At 40.4% G+C, this 21,844-nt stretch overlaps 1 protein-coding gene across 3 annotated transcripts in view; it reads right to left on the reverse strand.

Annotated features, from left to right (window-relative positions):
* DMD (dystrophin) overlaps nt 1–21,844 on the reverse strand; it is a 2,642,350-nt gene that overhangs the window by 768,376 nt on the left and 1,852,130 nt on the right. For all 3 annotated transcript variants that reach the window (XM_056556147.1, XM_056556148.1, XM_056556149.1), the window contains one exon: nt 10,225–10,379. In XM_056556147.1, coding sequence (XP_056412122.1) covers nt 10,225–10,379 — 155 coding nt within the window. The remainder of the gene's footprint in view (nt 1–10,224; nt 10,380–21,844) is intronic.

A 21,844-nucleotide genomic window follows, 5' to 3' on the forward strand; every position in this document is an offset into this window, starting at 1 on the left:
TACAGTATGCATGTAAATCTCTCTCTCTATCTAAAGCAAAATATGAGAATATATTTAAGTATATCATTCCTCTGTTAGTCTGTTATACAGAATTGCATGTACTTTAAGTGTTTCATTTGATGCCTTCTTTGTTGTCAGCTGAGATTGCAGACTCTGCATATATGTCATGTAGTCATTTAAGTATATGAATTAGTTTAGACAGATGGCCACAGATACTGTATAAGAAATGCATGCTTACAAACAAATAATACAATATGTCAGATCTAAAGATTGTCAGATGGGGAGCCTGGAAAATGACCCTGACACATGCAAAAGTGTATATTGTGAGATACTGACATTTCATAAACTTGTTCCAACAAGAGTGGTGTAATTTGGCATTAGGCTGTCATAAGGGGTTAATAGGGCATTTGTCTATAGATTGTTGTGCCTTGGGATAATCATTACAAATGCAGAGGAAGCCACATACTTTGTGATGTGGAGAGGTAGTGAAATTACTATTTAAAAAAGAAAAAAAAATATCTTATAAAGGGACATTGGTCCCCAAAAAACATAACAATTATATACAGTAATACTCAATTTTCCAATCTATTGGTTTCTGACGACTTCATTCACCAACAACAACCAAATGAACCAGAAGTTTAAGGCCTGCATCCATAATGCAGAACACAGATGAGCACACCAGCAGGGGCCAGCTTGGAAATAACAACACTAATCTTAAAAGGCACAAGAAACTCCAAATCCAGATTGTTACACCATTTGTGTAAGTAAGGTGTATTCTGTGCAAATTTGTTTTCTTCAACTGTTGATCAATAGGACAAGGACAAGTCATCTGGGGCTTCAGTCTCCTTCTTCTTCTGGTCCCAGAACCTAAGATTCTGAAAGACGTCAGAACATACTACATTGCTGTGTATGGGGCTACATAGTCTCAGACTAGTCAGAGTGCCCATCAGCAATAAAATGTGTTCTGGTGTGATAAATCATATTTCCTTTTTCAGCATGAAAATACACCATGCCACATTGTACTCAAAAGGTCTAAATCCATGCCTCGATGGGTCAGAGTTGGTGGCAGGATGTATTCTGAAAGCACAATGAATCCCTCACACCTACCAGCCTACTACAGTATAAGAGTTATTTTCTCGTATTTCTCTCACCATCTACACATCCCAAGCACATCATCTGTCAGGAGCCTCAAAACCCCCATAGATTTACTTTATCTGTGAACATAACTCCTATGCAGGTTTTGAAGGTTGTTAACATTGTAACATACAGTGGGGCAACAAAAAGTATTTAGTCAGCCACCAATTGTGCAAGTTCTCCCACTTAAAAAGATGAGAGAGGCCTGTAATATTCCTCATAGGTATACCTCAACTATGAGAAACATAATGAAAAGAAAAGAAAAATCCATAAAATCACATTGTCTGATTTTTAAAGAATTTATTGGCAAATTATGGTGGAAAATAAGTATTTGGTCACCTAAAAACAAGCAAGATTTCTGGCTCACACAGACCTGTAACTTCTTCTTTAAGAGTCTCCTCTGTCCTCCACTCATTACCTGTATTAATGGCACCTTTTTGAACTTGTCATCAGTATATTGAAGATGAAACATGGCTGGGTCTTTCAGCATGACAATGATCCTGAACACACCGGAGTGGCTTTGTAAGAAGCATTTCAGGGTCCTGGAGTGGTCTGGTCAGTCTCCAGATCTCAAAACTTCTGGAGGGAGTTGAAAGTCCGTGTTGCCCAGTGACAACCCCAAAACATCACTGCTCTAGAGGAGATCTGCATGTAGGAATGGGCCAAAATACCAGCAACAGTGTGTGAAAACCTTGTGAAGACTTACAGAAAACCTCAGTCATTGCAACAAAGGGAATATAACAAAGTTAAAATCTTTAAAAACATTTCTCATTATGTATAAAATATGAAAGATAGATTGTGATTGTGATAGATTGATAGATTGTGGTAGCGTCTATTGGCTTAATCTGCTGAACGACTAGACGCGTTTCGGACCTCCTGGGTCCGTCCTCAGTAGTAACTCAGGACGGACCCAGGAGGTCCGAAACGCGTCTAGTCGTTCAGCAGATTAAGCCAATAGACGCTACCACAAGCACTACAGCAACCAGCTCAACCTCGAGGTAAAGACAAATATAGAGGATCATCACAGCGCGACCGTGACCTCACATGTGCTCAACACCACGAGGAGAAGCTCATTCATAGCCACAGCCGCAGGGAGTCGCTACACCACCAGAGCGAGGACGGACAGCCTACCACTATCGGAGCAGGGAAGGACTTCGCCGAGGCACCGGAGGTATAGGGTAAGAGGTACATAGTACCACCGCTACTCTCCCCTTACCTACAAAATTCAGCCTTGCAGCCGCTGGAGCCTCCCAGTCTGCGGCCCACTGTGTGACTGCTCTCACACGGCCTCCTAGCTCTGCACACTACCAACGTGGTCGCAGTACCGCGATCATATTCCCCGGCGATCGGCTTAGACTCACTGGGAGTCACGCCCGCAACATTATTGGACTGTTACTTTGTTTCTGCGGTCGCAGTACCGCTGCTACTTCTTCACAGTGGATATTATATATATGGCTATTATATTGTCGCTTGAACTGTGGTGAACTGTTACACAGTCAAAGATTATATATATATAACACAGTTTGATTAGTGCTTAAGTCTATGGACTCTGCTGACTATTTGCTTACTACTGTTATTTTTGTTTTATTGTAAATACTGGAAAGTACAAGTGCTAGGGCCCAGCACTTTTTCCTTTTATACATTATAATAAATTGTACCAATTTTTTTATCTATCCAAGTTTTCTTCATTTCTCTCCTCTTTGTCTCCCCCTTCTTCTTTTTTCTCTTTCCTCTTTACACTACATCTATACACCATTTAATTACAAAAACCACTCCTTCAAACTGATAACTTATTTACACGACACTCATTCTCTTTGCTTTTGTCTCCCCCCTTTTTTTCTTCCTTCTCTTTTTCTTTTCTCTTCTCTCATCTCACTACATCTATACACTATTTAATTACAGTAACCACTCCTCCAAACTGATAATAACCCATTTACACTACACCACCAATAATTCATCAGTTCAAATCCATCTATATTACACCACCAACAATACTTCACTAATTATCTAACACACTCATAACTACATTCACACACGTACACCATCTTTTCCTCCTAAGACCTTGAGAACCAGTCAATCTATCTTTCATATTTTATACATTATTTCATTGGGGTAGAAAGGAGATTATACCCTGACTAGTAGTTCTCGGTCGTATACCAGATTGAGTACATCCCAAACATTGTACCATTTCTCATTATGTCTCTCATAGTTGAGGTATACTTATAATGAACATTACAGGCCTCTCTAATCTTTTTAAGTGGGAGAACTTGCACAATTGGTGGCTGACTAAATACTTTTTTTGCCCCACTGTATGAATGATCATTTTTTGTTTATGGTTGCCTTTTTTGTTTACAATGTTCAATGATAACTATGATCTTTACACACTGCAGTTGATTTTCTTATACTTTTTACACACACTGAATAAACAAACCTTATTTTTTAAAAGTTTGTATTTAAAAAATAAGTGAAGTATGTGCCACTTTCATCTGTCACTCCATACTGGTGGTGACTGCTGAGCCAGATATTGGTGCTACAGACACAGCATTGGACTCTTTCTTTCATCTTACACAAAGCTCTTCAGAGATCCCCGCAAGACAACCAGCTGCAGACTGTAGTATAATATTCGCTGCTGCCAACAGTTACCACTCTCTTTCTCCTCAAAAGGAAAATGTCCCCAACTTTATAAAGTAATAACATGCAAAAGATCCCCCCTACTGACAGACTGCCTCAATTTATCTGTCTCTTTTAATTAAAGATAAAAATGGCACACACATTTTTCATTCACCTTGTCGTTCCTTATTTCACTTTAATTATCTGGTCTCCATTATTCTTTCTCCACCACCCTCCTGTTTCTATACTGCGGTATAACAATGCAGATTGTGTGCTAGATGAAAGAATTAGGAAAGATCTGTGGGAGTACCATTAGCCAATACATTAACTTAACTCATTTACCTCTTCAAGGCGCATTTATTTTTACGAGCGATGGAAAATGCACAAATGAAAGGAGAAAAAAAAGAAAATTTGGTGCTTGGGTTTGTAGAAGGAAATAGTAGAAACTTGTTAAAGCAGAAAAACACAGCAAATTTAATTTAACAAGTTGAATACCACCTACCTAGAACTCGTGTTCACAGGTCATCTGGTCCACCAGGTAGTATAAATATGAGGGACATTGCAATCACATTGTCCTGAGGGTTTAATATAATAGCTGGATCTTTCACATAAATGTTTAATTATTTGGTTGGGGGGGGGCAGGGTAGGGTACGTAAGATTTGTTTTGGATGTTGTACAGTTACCTTGAAACTTCAAGCCACCCTGTGCTCCCACAAACAACTTCAAATGCCATTGGGAGAAGAAACTACTAGATCTTTGCAATGTCACTTGAAACACTTGAAACAACAACAACAACAACAAAAAATTAAGACTTGAAAAACACGAAACAGAATGTATTCAGTAAATTGTTTTAACATGTGTAGATGTGGTTTTTAAAGTGTCTCTATCCCTGTACATGGGACAATAATTCTTTTGTGGGTGGGAGAAGTTGAACTGCTGGTACAATTTCATCAGTCATGCTGATGTCTGTCATTAATCCAATAGATGTCATGATCAATTGCAATTGCGGAGGTCCAATTAGAACAAATAGCAGCTAGGGGTCTCTTACTAGCCTCCAGCAGTGTTATACAGGTCAATGTTATACAGGGTTTTAGAGCTCTTAGACAGTGTTGTACACATGTTTTGAGACTTATTCCATTGCCTGTTCGTGCAGAACCTCTTTGTCACTATCCAAATTTTTTCTCAAAATTTGTTGAGCACGCCAAGCCAAACTTTTTAAAAGTTTGTTTAACTCCCATAGGTAACATGGAACTTAGAAAAGTGAACATACAGTATGTACTATGTGACACAGTTATATAGTTACTTGGCTTATAAGTTTTAAAAAAAAAGTCTATCAAGTTCAACCTATATCCCTATTATGTTTCTAGTTTTATCCAGAGGAAGGCAAAAACCCTTATGAGACTGATGTCAATTACTCCCTGACACCAACTATGACCAGATCAGAATAAATCCATGGACCAATGTTCTGTCCCTATAAATCTAGTATTCATAATATTTAAGGTTATTACACTCCAGATATGCATCCAGGCACTGGCTAGATGCTTTTCATTAGAAACCATAAAATACAATGTAATATATTATAAACAGAGGATCCCTATGCAATACCCTGTGGCTGTGGGGAGAGTGACTGAGCATGTGTGTCCACCAGCATACAGCTTAGAAGGTGGACCTACACATATTATAAATAACAGTCTCCATACTATATATTATTTACTTAATATACTCCATACTATATAGCATTTACTATAAGTAAATCATCATACATCTAAACTGAACTTTATTTTTACCAGCATTTAAATGCCAAACATTGTTAATGTCTTATTATTTATAGGATGGAAATGATATGTATTGGAGGAAGAAAACTTTTCATGATCAAAATTGCTCTTGTCATAGTGCAGAGATAATATTTATATTGATGTCACAAGGTGTCCTTATATAGGGATGGTGCAAAAAGTGATAGATGAAAAGGAAATAACAATCAGTAAGATCAAGATTCATGTAAAATCGGAAGGAAAGTGATGTCATGGTATAAAAAAGTTATGCACAGCGCTGTCGAATATAGGAAATTAATAATAAACATAGTGATATTACAGCTAAAGAGCAACCCTCACAATGATGTCACAGAACAGAAATAAACAAACAGTTCAATTAGAAAGAAAGGCACCTGGCACAGCAATCCAATCCTAATGCCGCAACTAGGGAAAACTCTATATGGATAGAGAGGCAGCAGCCGCTACATATATTAGCAACTCCGGTGGTGCTAGCTAGGTAGAAAGGTACAAACGAATCAATACTTTAAGTATTAAGTAAGACAAGCGCACTCACCAGGTATGATGCTTCATCTGAGTACTTTGATGTTCATCCATAGCAAATGGACAGACAGGGAAGGGCATGCAGGGAGAAGACAGGTGATGGGGGTATTCACGGACTACGGAACCGTGTCGCGCTACTTGCACTCTATCAGGCCCTTAAGGGGCCTGGTGAAGTGCAAGTAGCGTGACACAGTTCTGTAGCAGAGCCGTGTTGTGCTACTTGCGCTTTATCAGGCCCCTGAGGGGCCTGATGAAGCGCAAGTAGCGCTACATGGTTCCGTAGCCCGTGAATACCTCCCTCACCTGTCTTCACCCTGCATGCCCTGCTCCGTCTGTCTGTTTGCTATGGATGAACAATAAAGTACAATGATTACCTGGTAATAAAGTACACACATACCTGGTGAGTGCGATTGTCTTCCTTCATACTTGCAGGAATAATAAACACTTTGTCATAACACAAGGATATCGCATACAGTGATTTTAAAGTATAGGAATACAGAATTGTCATATCAAAATACTCACATGACAGAGTAATCCCTAAAACTGTAGGGCCCAGATGCAACTTCAAACTCTGCACCCCTGACAATTATGTCCCAGATAGATCATTGATATACATGTAGAGAACTATATATATATATATATATATATATATATATATATATATATTATATATATATACAGTGATCCCCCGACCTGCGAGGGCCCTGACATACGATAATTTCAACAGACGATGGCCTTCGCATAAACGGCTATCCGGCAGCGCAGACTGCTTCAGCTGCTGCCGGATAGCTATTTAATGTTCCCTGTGTGGTCCGGTGAGTGTCACTCACCTGTCCCCAACATTCCAGACCATCCTTTTCGGGCTCCGCTGCATGGTTGTCGTTCTCTTCGTCGTCATTACGTCATCGTGCACGCCTTCCCGTCATCCATTAGGAGCAGCGTGCATAGCAATGTGATGCCAGCGATGGAGAGCGACGGTCCAGGGCAGCGGTGACAGTCCGGAGCGGTGGGGACACCCCAGGGATGTGATGGCGGTGACGGAGAGCGATGATTCAGAGCAGCGGTGAAAGTCCGGAGCGGCGGGGACAATTGAGGATAACTTGATATATTATTATTGCACAGATCCCTCAACATAAGATGGATTCAAGTAACAATGGTTCCTTTGGAATGAATTACCATCGTATGTTGAGAGATCACTGTATATAGACAGTTTTTCTTTATTATTTGAGAGCTACAAAATCTCCTTTAATATAAAACATATTTCACTTTCTTTAAGAGTATGTAAATATTGTGTACATTATCCATAGCCCTGTCATTGCAGGATGAGCTATTAGCTGCTTTTTCCTAACAGAACATTCACTTGGGTAGACACTCTTTATTTGAAATATGTGGGAAAAAAATTAAGAAAGCATTAAATGTTAACATTGCTCATGCGCCTCTAGAGCAACAAACTGCTAAGTGTTTTTTTATGGAAATTGTTAGCCATGAATTTTATTTCCTTGCACTTTGCTGAATTCCACAGTGCGACAGAATTTTAAATGTTGTTCCTTAAGTAGAAAAAGTGCAGAGGTTTTCAAATGTCTCCAAATCTTGGACCATATTAATATCCAGAGTTCGTATTTAATGAAGTCAGTGCAGAATCATTCATAAAAGGGCAAACAGGACAATTTCACTTTGACATTTTTGTGAAATTCATTAGAAAATGATATTAGGCAATAGCTTGTTTAAAATGTGCCCTTTATCTGGTTTACTGCAGTACGTGGTTAAAACCTACCTGAGTTTAACAGGATGACATAAAGGCTATAAAAATATAAAATTCCCTAATGGATTGTGAACACTTGCACATTGCATTTCTCATTGTAAACCATTGCAAAAATATTGTATTCTTTAAAAAATAAAGTTTGAATTGGAGCTGTCATAAATTTCACCAATTTGACAACAACAGAAAGTAGTTTTCACGTCTTTAAATATCTCCCATTTGGAAATTGGGTGTCAGTATGTGTCAAAAAGAAAAGGGTTGTTGCTATTTTGTTTTGTAACCTAGGAACAAAATGCACAGCGTGGCTTTCAGTTAAAAAAGACTAACCTCAAATATTTTCTTGTCTAGTTCAGGAAAAGTTATTTTATATATATACTAATGGTTTTCTGTTTTACAGCTATCTGGCTTGCTATATTTTTTATAGTAAATAATAATAAAGTTCTGACATTAAGAGAACACTAAACACCGAAAATGCACAAATAAATAAATAAACAAACAAATAGTATTTAAGCTTCTCTTTTCCTTTGAACCTACTTTGTTTTATCTTACAATTAAAAGTAAAATTTACATCTGTCTCAATATCATATGTCTCAACATCTGTCTCAGGAAATCAGCTATGGCCACCCTCCCCCTCCTTCTCCTTACTGTACTATGTACTACTGTAAGTAAGATGGCTGGGGCAGGAAACTTCTACCTCTGCTCTGTTTACAAAAAAAAGATAATTCCAAGTATTCAGAACATTCTACTCTTATAAGACTGGGCTGTATTCACACAACATTTACAGGTTCACGCTGTCTATCTGCAAATTATCAAAACAGGATTCCGATGTACAGACTGTTGTGTTCCTAGAAGGCCAATTGGTCAAACATACAGTAACAGTGACTACATTTGGTCCATTTCTTGACATATTTTCCATCTTTGAAAGGACTTTCTTTGAGTCCCACACAGAATATACATATGTTAAAGAAGTGGACAGAACATATTCACTATTTGACTACTTTCAGCCCATTAAACTCAATAGGCCTGTCCGGAACACATCAGGCTGTACATCTGCATCCTTCTTTGACCATTTGCTAAGGGACAGCCCAACATAGAACTAAAAACTTTGTCATAAAGGAACTTTACAATTAAGATTAAAGCTTGGCTGCACTTTGTATAAAACAGTGAGAAACCATATTGTAAACAAAACAGTAATAAATATGTAAATACTTTGGTGAGATTTATGACTTTTTTTTTTACTTGTCATTGGTCTAATTTGCATCTTTTTTGCTTTTTATTACTTAAAATAGAAGTGATTTTTGAAGACTTGTTTATATACACCACTTTACATGCAGTGGTAATTCATCATTTGTAATTTTTTTGAAAATACACTAAATCCCAACAGAATGGTTAAAACCCCTGCAAACATAGACCACCCTCAGTGCTGCTCTAGAAACCAGCTTTACAAGAGAGACATGGCGTTGTGAAGTCACTTTGTTAGTTTTGGTGGATTTTTGGCGCATTATTCCCTCATATGAAAAATTATGCACGTGTCCACCAAAAAAGCCTCCAACAAAAATGACTTAATAAAGTGAACTACAAATGAACAAGTGATAAATCTCCCCATTTTGTCTTTCAAATATATGACTCCAGAGAGATGTCCTAAATGGGTCGACATGCCCCCTCCATGCATCTTTATGGGAGAGCCGGAGATACACGTCTACAGGTATCTCTGGCTCTCCCATAGAGATGCATGGAGGGGTCTGTGCATGAGGAGAGGAGCACAGAAGATCACAGGGAGGTTGCAGCTGTCAGCCCCCACCCCTGATCAGATACTTATTCCCTATCCTTCGGGTATAGCAAACAGTAGAACTCCAAGGTGTGGACGGGATACAAGGGCGCTCGACAACAAGGTAGTACAGCTACTTCATCAGGCCTGTGCTGTGAAACTCGTTGCATTATGGGTGAATAAACATTTTTGTCTTACTACCTGGTTGTCGAGCGCCCCTGTATCCTGTCCACACCTTGATCCATTGTTGCACTTGGTGGAGTGTAACCCATTGCGGTATGCGCGATATCCACCTGAGTTATCCTTTGTGCAATAACGATATCTCACTATGGAGCGCTGTCTGTCTTTTGTTTTAGTTCCCTATCCTTCGGGTGTCCAGGCATACTGGGAGTCGTAGTTTTGCAAAAGCTGGAGACAAAATGTAATAAGGGAACAAGCCCTTTAATATGTTATTTTTTACTGTAAACCAGAAGTCATGTTCAGGTGTTGTATTATCAGTTTTGTAAATAAGAGGAGGGAGGAATGAAGGTATTGAGTAAGTGACACATTGACAATATATGTCAGATTTTGGTTGGCTTTTCTACTGTCTCTCAGATACTAATGTCACAGCAGATAGCGATGAAATAGAAGAGGCCCCATACCTTTTGTTTATTTTCGTCCAGGTCATGTTAATATTGTCTTTCATCAGCTCCACCTTCCTGGTGTCATCAGAGGAGTAATCCCGTAAAAGCTTCAAGGCCAAATCATTTGCTACATCCACATTTATCTGCCACTGCCGAAGTTCCTTGGAAAATTGCTACATAAGGAAATATGTAAGGTCCAGTTATTAGATGTGATGAAAAGGTAGAATAGAAATATTCATGTCCTACCAGGCTTTAATAAGCATTAATAAAAACAGCTGGATGCTTTCTTTCAAGCAAATTGCATTACCTTGAAGGTTATGAAGCAAAGTCTGTGCTGAGATGCTGAAAAAAAAAACTATTCTGAAATGTTGTTTTAGAAGGTATGTAATAAAACAAGAAAGATTGCTTATTTTGTATATTATTCATAATTTTGTATACTGATTGCAGCTATTGTTGAAATGCATGACAGCAGTATATACTAGCGCATTCAATTTATTACTGCTTTGGCTTGTGTGAAAAATCTAATGTAATCCCTGCCATCTGCTGGTTGGCCATGGAAACTGCATACATGTTTATAGCTTATTGTTTTCCAACGTGAAACATTGCCTGAAGGTGATAAAGCAATTGTTAATCAGGCATTAAATAATGTACACACATTGCACACAAATTCATATATAAAATATTGGTTAGAACGACAAGAGACTTTATCATGTCCAAATTATTCATTAGATCACAGTTGGATTCCCACTTCATTATGAGAGAGGAGACAATCATTTTAGTCATTTGTGAAATGCATCCTCGTTGCTGATAAATTACACCTCATTTATGCACCTTTTTTTTAATGGAATTTGTCACTTGGTATTTTATTTTAGTAATTTTTTTTGTACCTTTAGTTATATTCAATATCCCATTCTGAAAGCACTTAGGGCCCAATAACACAGAACTAATATTGACCAGACTGATAGCACCCTGTGTAATGGGACCAATGATCAGATTATGAACAAGAAAAAGCTCATTCGTTGGCTGATCACTTCATTCTGACCTGCTAAAGAAACGTTTTGTAATAGGGGATGAGTAGCTGATGAATGATTGTACGAATGAACCAGAAATTGTATGTGGGGTAGTTAACCTTGTAAGGCTGGGTTCACATATATCAGTTGTGCACCGGAGGGAAACTGATGCTAGAACAGATCACAATCATCCAGCGTCTCAATTTTGATGCTAGATGGTTGGACATGCCGGAGGGCACCAGACACTCCACCATCTAAATGGACGCCAGATGCCATACAACTGATGACAACTTGTTATCAGTTGTGGCATTAGTTGTGTAGAAATCTAGGCTGATTTCACTTATGCCGGATGCCAGACATGTGTGGATTCAGCCTTACAGGCCCAGATTTATCAAACTGTGTGAGAGAAAAAATAGAGTGATTTTCTAACAGCAACAAATCACAGCTCAGGTGTCCCTTTACCAGAGCTCGTTAGCTGAGGTGTAATTGGTTGCTGTGACAAATTCAAGATGATGCTTCTAAAGTCCATGGACATCAAGGTGTAGAGTCCTCCAGAGTCTTGAAACTGTGCATAAACCTTCTATTTGGCCACCACTAACCAATGCTCAGAAGCAAAAACGGCTGCATTGGGCAGAAAAATAAATGAAGACTAATTTTCAAAAAGTCCTGTTCACTGATGAGTGCCGTGCCGTAGTGGATGGTTGGGGGACTTTCACCCTGTTCCAACAAGGCTGCAATGTCAGCAAGGCATTAGTGGAGTCATGTTTTTGTCCGGAATCATAGGAAGTGAGCTGGTCGGCTCCTTTAAGGTCCCCAAAGGTGTAAAGATGACCTCTGCAAAGTATGCAGAGTTTCTGACTGACCACTTTCTTCTCTGGTACAGAAGAAAGTACTATGCCTTCCGTAATAAAATCATCTTCATGCATGATAATACACCATGTTATGCTGCAAAAAATACCTCTGGGGATAAACGGAGAGAAAGTCGTGGTATAGCCTCCATCCTCCCCTGACCTCAATCCTATTGAGAACATTTGGATCATCCTCAATCAAAAGATCTATGAGGGTGGAGGCAGTTTGCATCCGAACAGCAGCTCTGGGAGGCTATTCTGACATCTTGCAAACAAAGCAGAAGCTGTCCAAAAACTCACAAGTTCAATAGATGCAAGATCTGTGAAGCTGCTATTAACCCCTTAAGGACACAGGACGTAAATGTACCTCCTGGTGCGGTGGTACTTAACGCACCAGGACGTACATTTACGTCCTGTGCATAACCGCGGGCATCGGAGCGATGCCCGTGTCATGCGCGGCTGATCCCGGCTACTGATCGCAGCCAGGGACCCTCCGGCAATGGCCGACGCCCGCGATCTCGCGGGCGTCCGCCATTAACCCCTCAGGTGCCGGGATCAATACAGATCCCGGCATCTGCGGCAGTGCGCGATTTGAATAAATGATCGGATCGCCCGCGCTGCTGCTGCAGGGATCCGATCATTCAGAACGCCGCACGGAGGTCCCCTCACCTTTCTCCTTCCGGCTCCCTGCGTCTCCTGCTCTGGTCTGAGATCAAGCAGACCAGAGCAGAAGATCGCCGATAACACTGATCTGTTCTATGTCCTATACATAGAACAGATCATTATTAGCAATCATGGTATTGTTATGAATAGTCCCCTATGGGGACTATTCAAGTGTAAAAAAATGTAAAAGTAAAAAAAAAGTGAAAAATCCCCTCCCCCTTTTCCTATTTTACCCCCAAAAAGCGTAAAAAATAAATTTTATAGACATATTTGGTATTGCCGCGTGCGTAAATGTCCGAAATATTAAAATAAAATGTTAATGATCCCGTACGGTGAACGGCGTGAATGAAAAAAGAAAAAAGTCCAAAATTGCTACTTTTTTAATACATTTTATAAAAAAAAATGATAAAAAATGTATTAAAAGTTTTTTATATGCAAATGTGGTATCAAAAAAAAGTAAAGATCATGGCGCAAAAAATGAGCCCCCATACCGCCGCTTATAAGGAAAAATAAAAAAGTTAGAGGTCATCAAAATAAAGGGATTATAAACGTACTAATTTGGTTAAAAAGTTTGTGATTTTTTTTAAGCCCAACAATAATAGAAAAGTATGTAATAATGGGTATCATTTTAATCATATTGACCCTCAGAATAAAGAACACATGTCTTTTTTACCATAAATTGTACGGCGCGAAAACGAAACCTTCCAAAATTAGCGTTTTTCTTTTTAATTTCCGCACAAAAATAGTGTTTTTTGGTTGTGCCATACATTTTATGATATAATGAGTTATGTCATTACAAAGGACAACTGGTTGCGCAAAACAAAAGCCCTCATACTAGTCTGTGGATGAAAATATAAAAGAGTTATGATTTTTATAAGGCGAGGAGGAAAAAATGAAAACGTAAAAATTAAGGTCCTTAAGGCCAAAATGGGCTGAGTCCTTAAGGGGTTAAATAAGGGGTCCTATGTTAAAATGTAATATGACCTGTTAAAATATTTAAAAAGTTAAAATGTTGTTAAAAGTTTGATTGAAATAGCTTTAGATTTCAGTAAATATGCTGCAAACACAACAAATGACAATTTCCGGTTCTTTACAACCTATAAAGTGTTTTGAAACTTACTGGGGTGAATTTATCAAGGGATTTACACAGGATTTGGGGTGTATATTTGTACTTTAAGTGGTACGCCAGGCTGTGCGATTTCTCACTATCCAGCTGTTTTGCACAAGATCTGTTTTTTACTTAGCTGTAGGCAGTGACTTGCTAACTGCGACTTTTGTTAAAAAGTCACACAAAAAGTGGCAAATGGCCAAAAATTCGCAAATCTACATAGAAAAAATATGGCTTAGAAAAAGAAATGTAAAGTCCTGCCCACATCTAACAACCGCTGCCCACTGGCATCCATCACATGCTGCCCTTAATCTATTACTGGCTGCCCGCATAAACCACCCGCTACCCACTGTTGTAAGACTACAACTCCCAGCATGCCCTTATAGTGAGGACATGTTGGGAGTTGTAGTCTTGCAGTAGCCAGCTGGTGGGTATTAAATGCAGCCAGGCAGTGGGTGGTATATGTGGGCTGTGGGTAGTATATGGGGAGGCATGCTGGGATTTGTAGTCATGCAGCGCAGGTAACAAGCACTCTGCTCCCCGGCCGGCTACCATGAATTTGAAACTACGGCACGGTGGTTTAATTTTTCCCTCCTGAAGCTGTGATTGGCTCGGCTAATCACTGCTCCAGGCGGGAATATAAAATGACAATGCCAAAGTATTACATTCATGGTTCCCACCCGGCCAGCTCCGCTCTCTACTGCCCGCCCGCATCTATCACCCACTGCCCCCCTCACATACACACACCACCAGCAGTATGCCACACCACCACGGCCCCCCCCAGTATACCACCCGCCGCCCACGCACCACACAACTACAACTCCCAGCATGTCATTGCTGTAAGGGCATGCTGGGTGTTGTAATCATGCAGTACAGATGGGTGAAAGATGTGCGACTGGGTGACAAGCTTCCCTGTCACCCGCCCGCACATTTCCCACCAGCCCACACCTCACAACTACAACTCCCAGCATGCCTTTACAGTGAGGACATGCTGGGAGCTGTAGTCATGCGGCACAGGCAGGTGGGAGATAAGCGGGCTTCCCTGGTTGTTGCTAAACTACAACTCCCATGATGGGAGTTTTAGTTTAGGAACAGGGTGCCTCCAGCTGTTGCTAAACTACAACTCCCAAGATGGAAGTTGTAATTTAGGAACAGGGTGCCTCCAGCTGTTGCTAAACTGGAGGCTTGCTGTTGCTAAATTACAACTCCCATCATGAGATGGGGGTTGTAGTTTAGCAACTAATGGAGGCACTATAAATGTATTAACACATTTTCCGTTTATTTTTCTTTTGATTTCAATTGGATTCTGCTGCACTGTGCAACCAACAGAATTTCCATGGCAGATGTTTCTGCCATGTAAATCCCGATTCTGGCATCCACAGAAAGAATAGACTTGTCCACGCGCAAATGTATTGCTGTTATGAGACAGCGCATTTTTGATCGGTCCTAGCGGCCGCTAGATCGTGTAAATAGATGGATCGTCTGCCTTTTCTGCACATTTTTGGCCATGAAAACCAGCCCCAGACTGGGTTCATAAATGTCCGACATCCAGCTTAGCGAATCCAGCCTAAAACTTGCCACAACTAATGCCGTAACTGTTGACAGAAGTGCATAAGTTGACATCAGTTGTTGGCATCATTGATTGTGCAAGCCGGACATATTCCACCATCCGGCATTCAACTTGAGACGCCAGATAAATTGGACGGGATCATTTCTACAATCAGTTTCCCTGCGGTACTGGAGGGAAACACAGCTTGACATACATGAAGTGGTAATCCTGATGATTATAGGATAAAGTTGTCATGTTTTTCATACCGCAATGAAAACTGTATGAAAATAATCACAAAAGACAATGGCAGACATGTAACTCCCCCCCCCCCCCCCCACACACACACAAGTTAATGAACATTACTAAAAAGATTGTAAGTACCTGTAATTTATACCATAAAAATTAAATGGTACCTGAGAAAAAAACTTTTGATATGCCATATGCTTGTACAAACAAGCAACTTGCTAAAAGTTATATTACACTTGACATTGTAAAAGATAAAATGCTTCAGTATGGCAGTGGTTACGTTTTCTGGAAACATAAGGAATATTTAAAGTTCCTTAGACAAACCTCATATAAATAGAATATTGAATCCCGCTATTTAACCCCTTAAGGACCGAGCCCTTTTTCACCTTAAGGACCAGAGCATTTTTTGCAATTCTGACCACTGTCACTTTAAACATTAATAACTCTGGAATGCTTTTAGTTATCATTCTGATTCCGAGATTGTTTTTTCGTGACATATTCTACTTTAACTTAGTGATAAAATTTAATGGTAACTTGCATCCTTTCTTGGTGAAAAATCCCCAAATTTGATGAAAAAAATGAAAATTTTGCATTTTTCTAACTTTGAAGCTCTCTGCTTGTAAGGAAAATGGATATTCAAAATAAATTTTTTTTGGGTTCACATATACAATATGTCTACTTTATGTTTGCATCATAAAATTTATGAGTTTTAACTTTTGGAAGACACCAGAGGGCTTCAAAGTTCAGCAGCAATTTTACAATTTTTCACAAAATTTTCAAACTCGCTATTTTTCATGGGCCAGTTCAGGTTTGAAGTGGATTTGAAGGGTCTTCATATTAGAAATACCCCATAAAAGACCCCATTATAAAAACTACACCCCCAAAGTATTCAAAATGATATTCAGTAAGTGTATTAACCCTTTAGGTGTTTCACAGGAATAGCAGCAAAGTGAAGGAAAAAATTCAAAATCTTCATTTTTTACATTCGCATGTTCTTGTAGACCCAATTTTTGAATTTTTGCAAGGGATAAAAAGGAGAAAATGTTTACTTATAATTGAAACCCAATTTCTCTCGAGTAAGCACATACCTCATATGTCTATGTTAATTGTTCAGTGGGCGCAGTAGAGGGCTCAGAAGGGAAGGAGCGACAAATGGTTTTTGGGGGGCATGTCACCTTTAGGAAGCCCCTATGGTGCCAGGACAGCAAAAAAAAAACATGGCATACCATTTTGGAAACTAGACCCCTCGGGGAACATAACAAGGGGTAAAGTGAACCTTAATACCCTACAGGTGTTTCACGACTTTTGCATATGTAAAAAAAAAAAAAAATTTTTACCTAAAATGCTTGGTTTCCCAAAAATTTTAAATTTTTAAAAAGGGTAATAGCAGAAAATACCCCCCAAAATTTGAAACCCAATTTCTCCCGATTCAGAAAACACCCCATATGGGGGTGAAAATTGCTCTGCTGGCGCACTACAGGTCTCAGAAGAGAAGGAGTCACATTTGGCTTTTTGAAAGCAAATTTTGCTCTGGGGGCATGCCGCATTTAGTAAGCCCCTATGGTGCCAGAACAGCAAAAAAAAATCACATGGCATACCATTTTGGAAACTAGACCCCTCGGGGAACGTAACAAGGGGTAATGTGAACCTTAATACCCTACAGGTGTTTCACGACTTTTGCATATGTGAATTTTTTTTTTTTTTACCTAAAATGCTTGGTTTCCCAAAATTTTTACATTTTTAAAAAGGGTAATAGCAGAAAACACCCCCCAAAATTTGAAGCACAATTTCTCCCGATTCAGAAAACACCCCATATGGGGGTGAAAAGTGCTCTGCTGGCAAACTACAGGTCTCAGAAGAGAAGGAGTCACATTTGGCTTTTTGAAAGCAAATTTTGCTCTGGGGGCATGCCGCATTTCGGAAACCCCTATGGTGCCAGGACAGCAAAAAAAAAAACACATGGCATACCATTTTGGAAACTAGACCCCTCGGGGAAGGTAACAAGGGGTTAAGTGAACCTTTATACCCCACAGGTGTTTCATGACTTTTGTATATGTAAAAAAAAAAAAAATTTTTTTACCTAAAATGCTTGTTTTCCCCAAAATTTTACATTTTTAAAAAGGGTAATAGCAGAAAATCCCCCCAAAATTTGAAGCCCAATTTCTCCCGAGTACGGCGATACCCCATATGTGACCCTAAACTGTTGCCATGAAATACGACAGGGCTCCAAAGTGAGAGCGCCATGTGCATTTGAGGCCTAAATTAGGGACTTGCATAGGGGTGGACATAGGGGTATTCTACGCCAGTGATTCCCAAACAGGGTGCCTCCAGCTGTTGTAAAACTCCCAGCATGCCTAGACAGTCAGTGGCTATCTGGCAATACTGGGAGTAGTTGTTTTGCAACAGCTGGAGGCTCCGTTCTGGAAACAGTGGCGTACCAGACGTTTTTCATTTTTATTGGGAAGGGGGGCTGTGTAGGGGTATGTGTATATGTAGTGTTTTTTACTTTTTATTTTGTGTTAGTGTAGTGTTTTTAGGGTACAGTCGCACGGGTGGGGGTTCACAGTAGTTTCTCGCTGGCAGTTTGAGCTGCAGCAGAAAATTTGCCGCAACTCAAACTTGCAGCCGGATACTTACTGTAATCCTCCGCCCATGTGAGTGTACCCTGTACGTTCACATTGGGGGGGGGGGGGGGAAATACCTCCAGCTGTTGCAAAACTACAACTCCCAGCATGTAGGGTCTATCAGTGCATGCTGGGAGTTGTAGTTTTGCAACAGCTGTAGACACACAGGTTGTGAAACACCGAGTTTGGTAACAAACTCAGTGTTTTGCAACCAGTGTGCCTTCAGCTGTTTCAAAAGCTACAACCCCCAGCATGTACAGACAGTGGAAGGGCATGCTGGGTCTTGTAGTTATGCAACAGCCGGAGGCATACTACATTTGCTGGGGATGCTGGGGATTGTAGTTATGCAACAGCTGGAGACACACTGGTTTGCTACTTAACTCAGTGTGCCTTCAGCTGTTGCAAAACTACAACTCTCAGCAGTCACAAACAGCCAACGGGCATGCTGGGAGTTGTAGTTATGCAACCACCAGATGCACCACTACAACTCCCAGCATGGACTTTAGCTGATTGTGCAAGCTGGGAGTTGTAGTTATACAACAGCTGAAGGTACACTTTTCCATGGAAAGAATGTGCCTCCAGCTGTTGCAAAACTACAAGTCCCAGCATGCCCATAAGGGCATGCTGGGAGTTGTGGTGGTCTGCCTCCTGCTGTTGCATAACTACAGCTCCCAGCATGCCCTTTTTGCATGCTGGGAGCTGTTGCTAAGCAAGAGCAGGAGGCTGTCACTCACCTCCTGCTGCTGCTCCACGATGCCGCCGCACAGGTCAGTCCCTCGCCGCCACCGTCGCTCCTGGGGCCCCGATCCCAACAGGGGCGCCGGGGATCGGGGTCCCCGGCACCAGGGGTGCACGTCCCGCACCCGCTCACGTCTTCCGGAAGAGGGGCGGAGTGGGTTGCGGGAGTGACACCCGCAGCAGGCGCCCTGATTGGTTGGCCGGGAATCCGGCCGACGAATCAGGGCGATCGTGAGGTGGCACCAGTGCCACCTCACCCCTGCTGGCTCTGGCTGTTCGGGGCCATCTCTGACGGCCCCGATCAGCCAGTAATTCCGGGTCATCGGGTCACTGGAGACCCGATTGACCCGGAATCTGCCGCAGATCGCTGGACTGAATTGTCCAGCGATCTGCGGCAATCGCCGACATGGGGGGTCATAATGACCCCCCTGGGCGATATGACAGGATGCCTGCTGAACAATTTCAGCAGGCATCCGGCCCCGGCTCGCCTCCGGCTAGCGGCGGGGGCCGGAAATGCTCAGGGCGTATCCATACGCCCTCGGTCCTTAAGGACTTGGAAACGGGGGCGTATGGATACGCTATATGTCCTTAAGGGGTTAAACAGATTCTGCAACAAAGCACTCAGAACAGAGCTGAAACAGATATATGAACATAGCCTTACTAGTGTCCCTACTACTAATAAAAATAGTGACAACATTATTATTCAATTTGCTCTCAGACCCCACAATTATATTTTTTACCATTTGTTAAAAAGCAAAATACCTAATATATTTCATATTTATAAATGTTCAAAAGCTGGAAGAAGAAGTATTGAACCAATATGTGAAAACATGCACCATAAGAAAACAACCCTGCTTTGATGTCTTTGCAAGGTTTGGTGCTGCCTAGGAATCTATAAACACATCTAATGGATGCATTTCCTTTACGGACGACATCTAATGGCTGACATATTACCTGTGGAATATTATGTGACTTATTTTTTAATTGCTTGATACTGGAGTAAATGTATCACTCGCCTCGTAGAGTGCATTTATTCTAATGTCTTTTCCTTTCCCAATGGAGATTAACTTACAGTAACAGGTTTAAGGAGGACAAATTATGGTAATTAGGGTCATAATTAAAAAATATTCCATGTAAGCACTGCAGAGGCTCATCATCAGTAAATTGCCCAAATGGAATAACATGCAGACATAAGAACAAGCAAAGCAGAATCTTCAGCTAAAGAGATGCCGCTGTTCATTTATTTATTTATTTTTATTTTAAAATTAAATGTGTCATCCCTATTAATTTATAGAGCTTAGGAGAAAACACAGAAAATAAACAGCGCACAGAATTTAAGCTGTGTGTCCTATTTTCAAAGACAAAAATAATCCTGAAGTTACTTACACAAAGGATTGTCCGCATAATTCATTGTATGACACTGCAACTTCCTGGCCAATACCTAATCATACTAATTCTATTAAAGCACTCCAGCTGTGCATTTCTTTGACGGGAAGGGAAGGGAAATTTAGCATTGATGGAATACATCTTCATACTTTCCCATATCCATGTGGAAGAGGGTTGGGCAATATCCCTCTTTTCACAGCAAAATTGCCCCATCCTCTGTGTATGCACACGTGCCCTTTTGTAAGGAGAACCTGTTATAACTTTCATGCTACCTGAACCACAAGTTATCGGGTGGTCCCTGTTGGGTTATACCTGCCCCACTAGCATTCATTGATAGATCTTACTCTGTTAATATATACAGAGAGATCCATAAATCTAGGTTCATACAATGAAAGTGGATAACAGCTCACCCGTTCAGATCACACCTCTGCTCGTATCCACTGGCACCGCCCACGACTTCAATACAAGTACAGAGGAAAAAAGGATATCCAGCAACTTCGGTGTGTAAAAGTAGTTTCGGCTTTATTGAAGGTAAACATACAAAGGAGTTCAGGTAAACACAATAAAATTCTCTAACGTGTTTCACGCCATTAGCACTTAGTCATGACTAAGTGTCGATGGCGTGAAACGTGTTAGAGGATTTTATCGTGTCTACCTGAACTCCTTTGTAGGTTGACCTTCAATAAAGCCGAAATTACTTTTACACACACCAAAGTTGTTGGATATCCTTTTTTCCTCCATAAATCTAGGTTGGTGGGGAAAGCAAAAGCTACCAAGGGACAACCATGGTGGCTGATAAGTGGCATAAAAGAAGCATAAAAGTGATGACAAATTCCCTTTAACTTATCTCTGAAAACAACATATTCAAAAATAGTATGGTATGAGATCACCAATTTTTACATAACAACAGGAGTTTTTGTATGTACTGTGTTTACCTATCACTAAGAGGGAAATTTACTTAGAACATTGTTTCACACCCCAGTGATAAGTAAACCTCCACTGATGTAGAGGCACATATGAAAATTGTAGTACATTGATGCAGAAAGAGGCCCCCTTTGCATGAAACCAAACCTCCTTTCCAACAAGTCACTTCCACGTGGAGAGCACAACTCAGATGTGAATACACTACTAACTAAGGCACTAAATGTAAACACGTGTTTTTTCTATGTGTGGACACCCAGTGATTATTCTGTAAGTGACTTTTTTGAGTGCTCTGATAGCAGGTTGTGTTGTTGTGGGACAGGGACTGCTTTATGAGACACTGGAATCCCTAACTAAACTAACGGAAAGGTAAAAATATTAATGTTTTATTAAAATCCATCAGAACCACCAGTATAGCTTTTTTATGGCAGGGAGAAAAAAAGAATAAACCACAAATTGCATATGCCTAAATGGACGTTCTATCTCATAAAGTTATGTCATATTGCATGGATAGCATTCCACTGGGTGAGGGTGGAGAGTGAAAG

The sequence above is a fragment of the Hyla sarda genome, chromosome 2 (genome assembly GCF_029499605.1).
Source record: "Hyla sarda isolate aHylSar1 chromosome 2, aHylSar1.hap1, whole genome shotgun sequence".
Classification (NCBI taxonomy): domain Eukaryota; kingdom Metazoa; phylum Chordata; class Amphibia; order Anura; family Hylidae; genus Hyla; species Hyla sarda.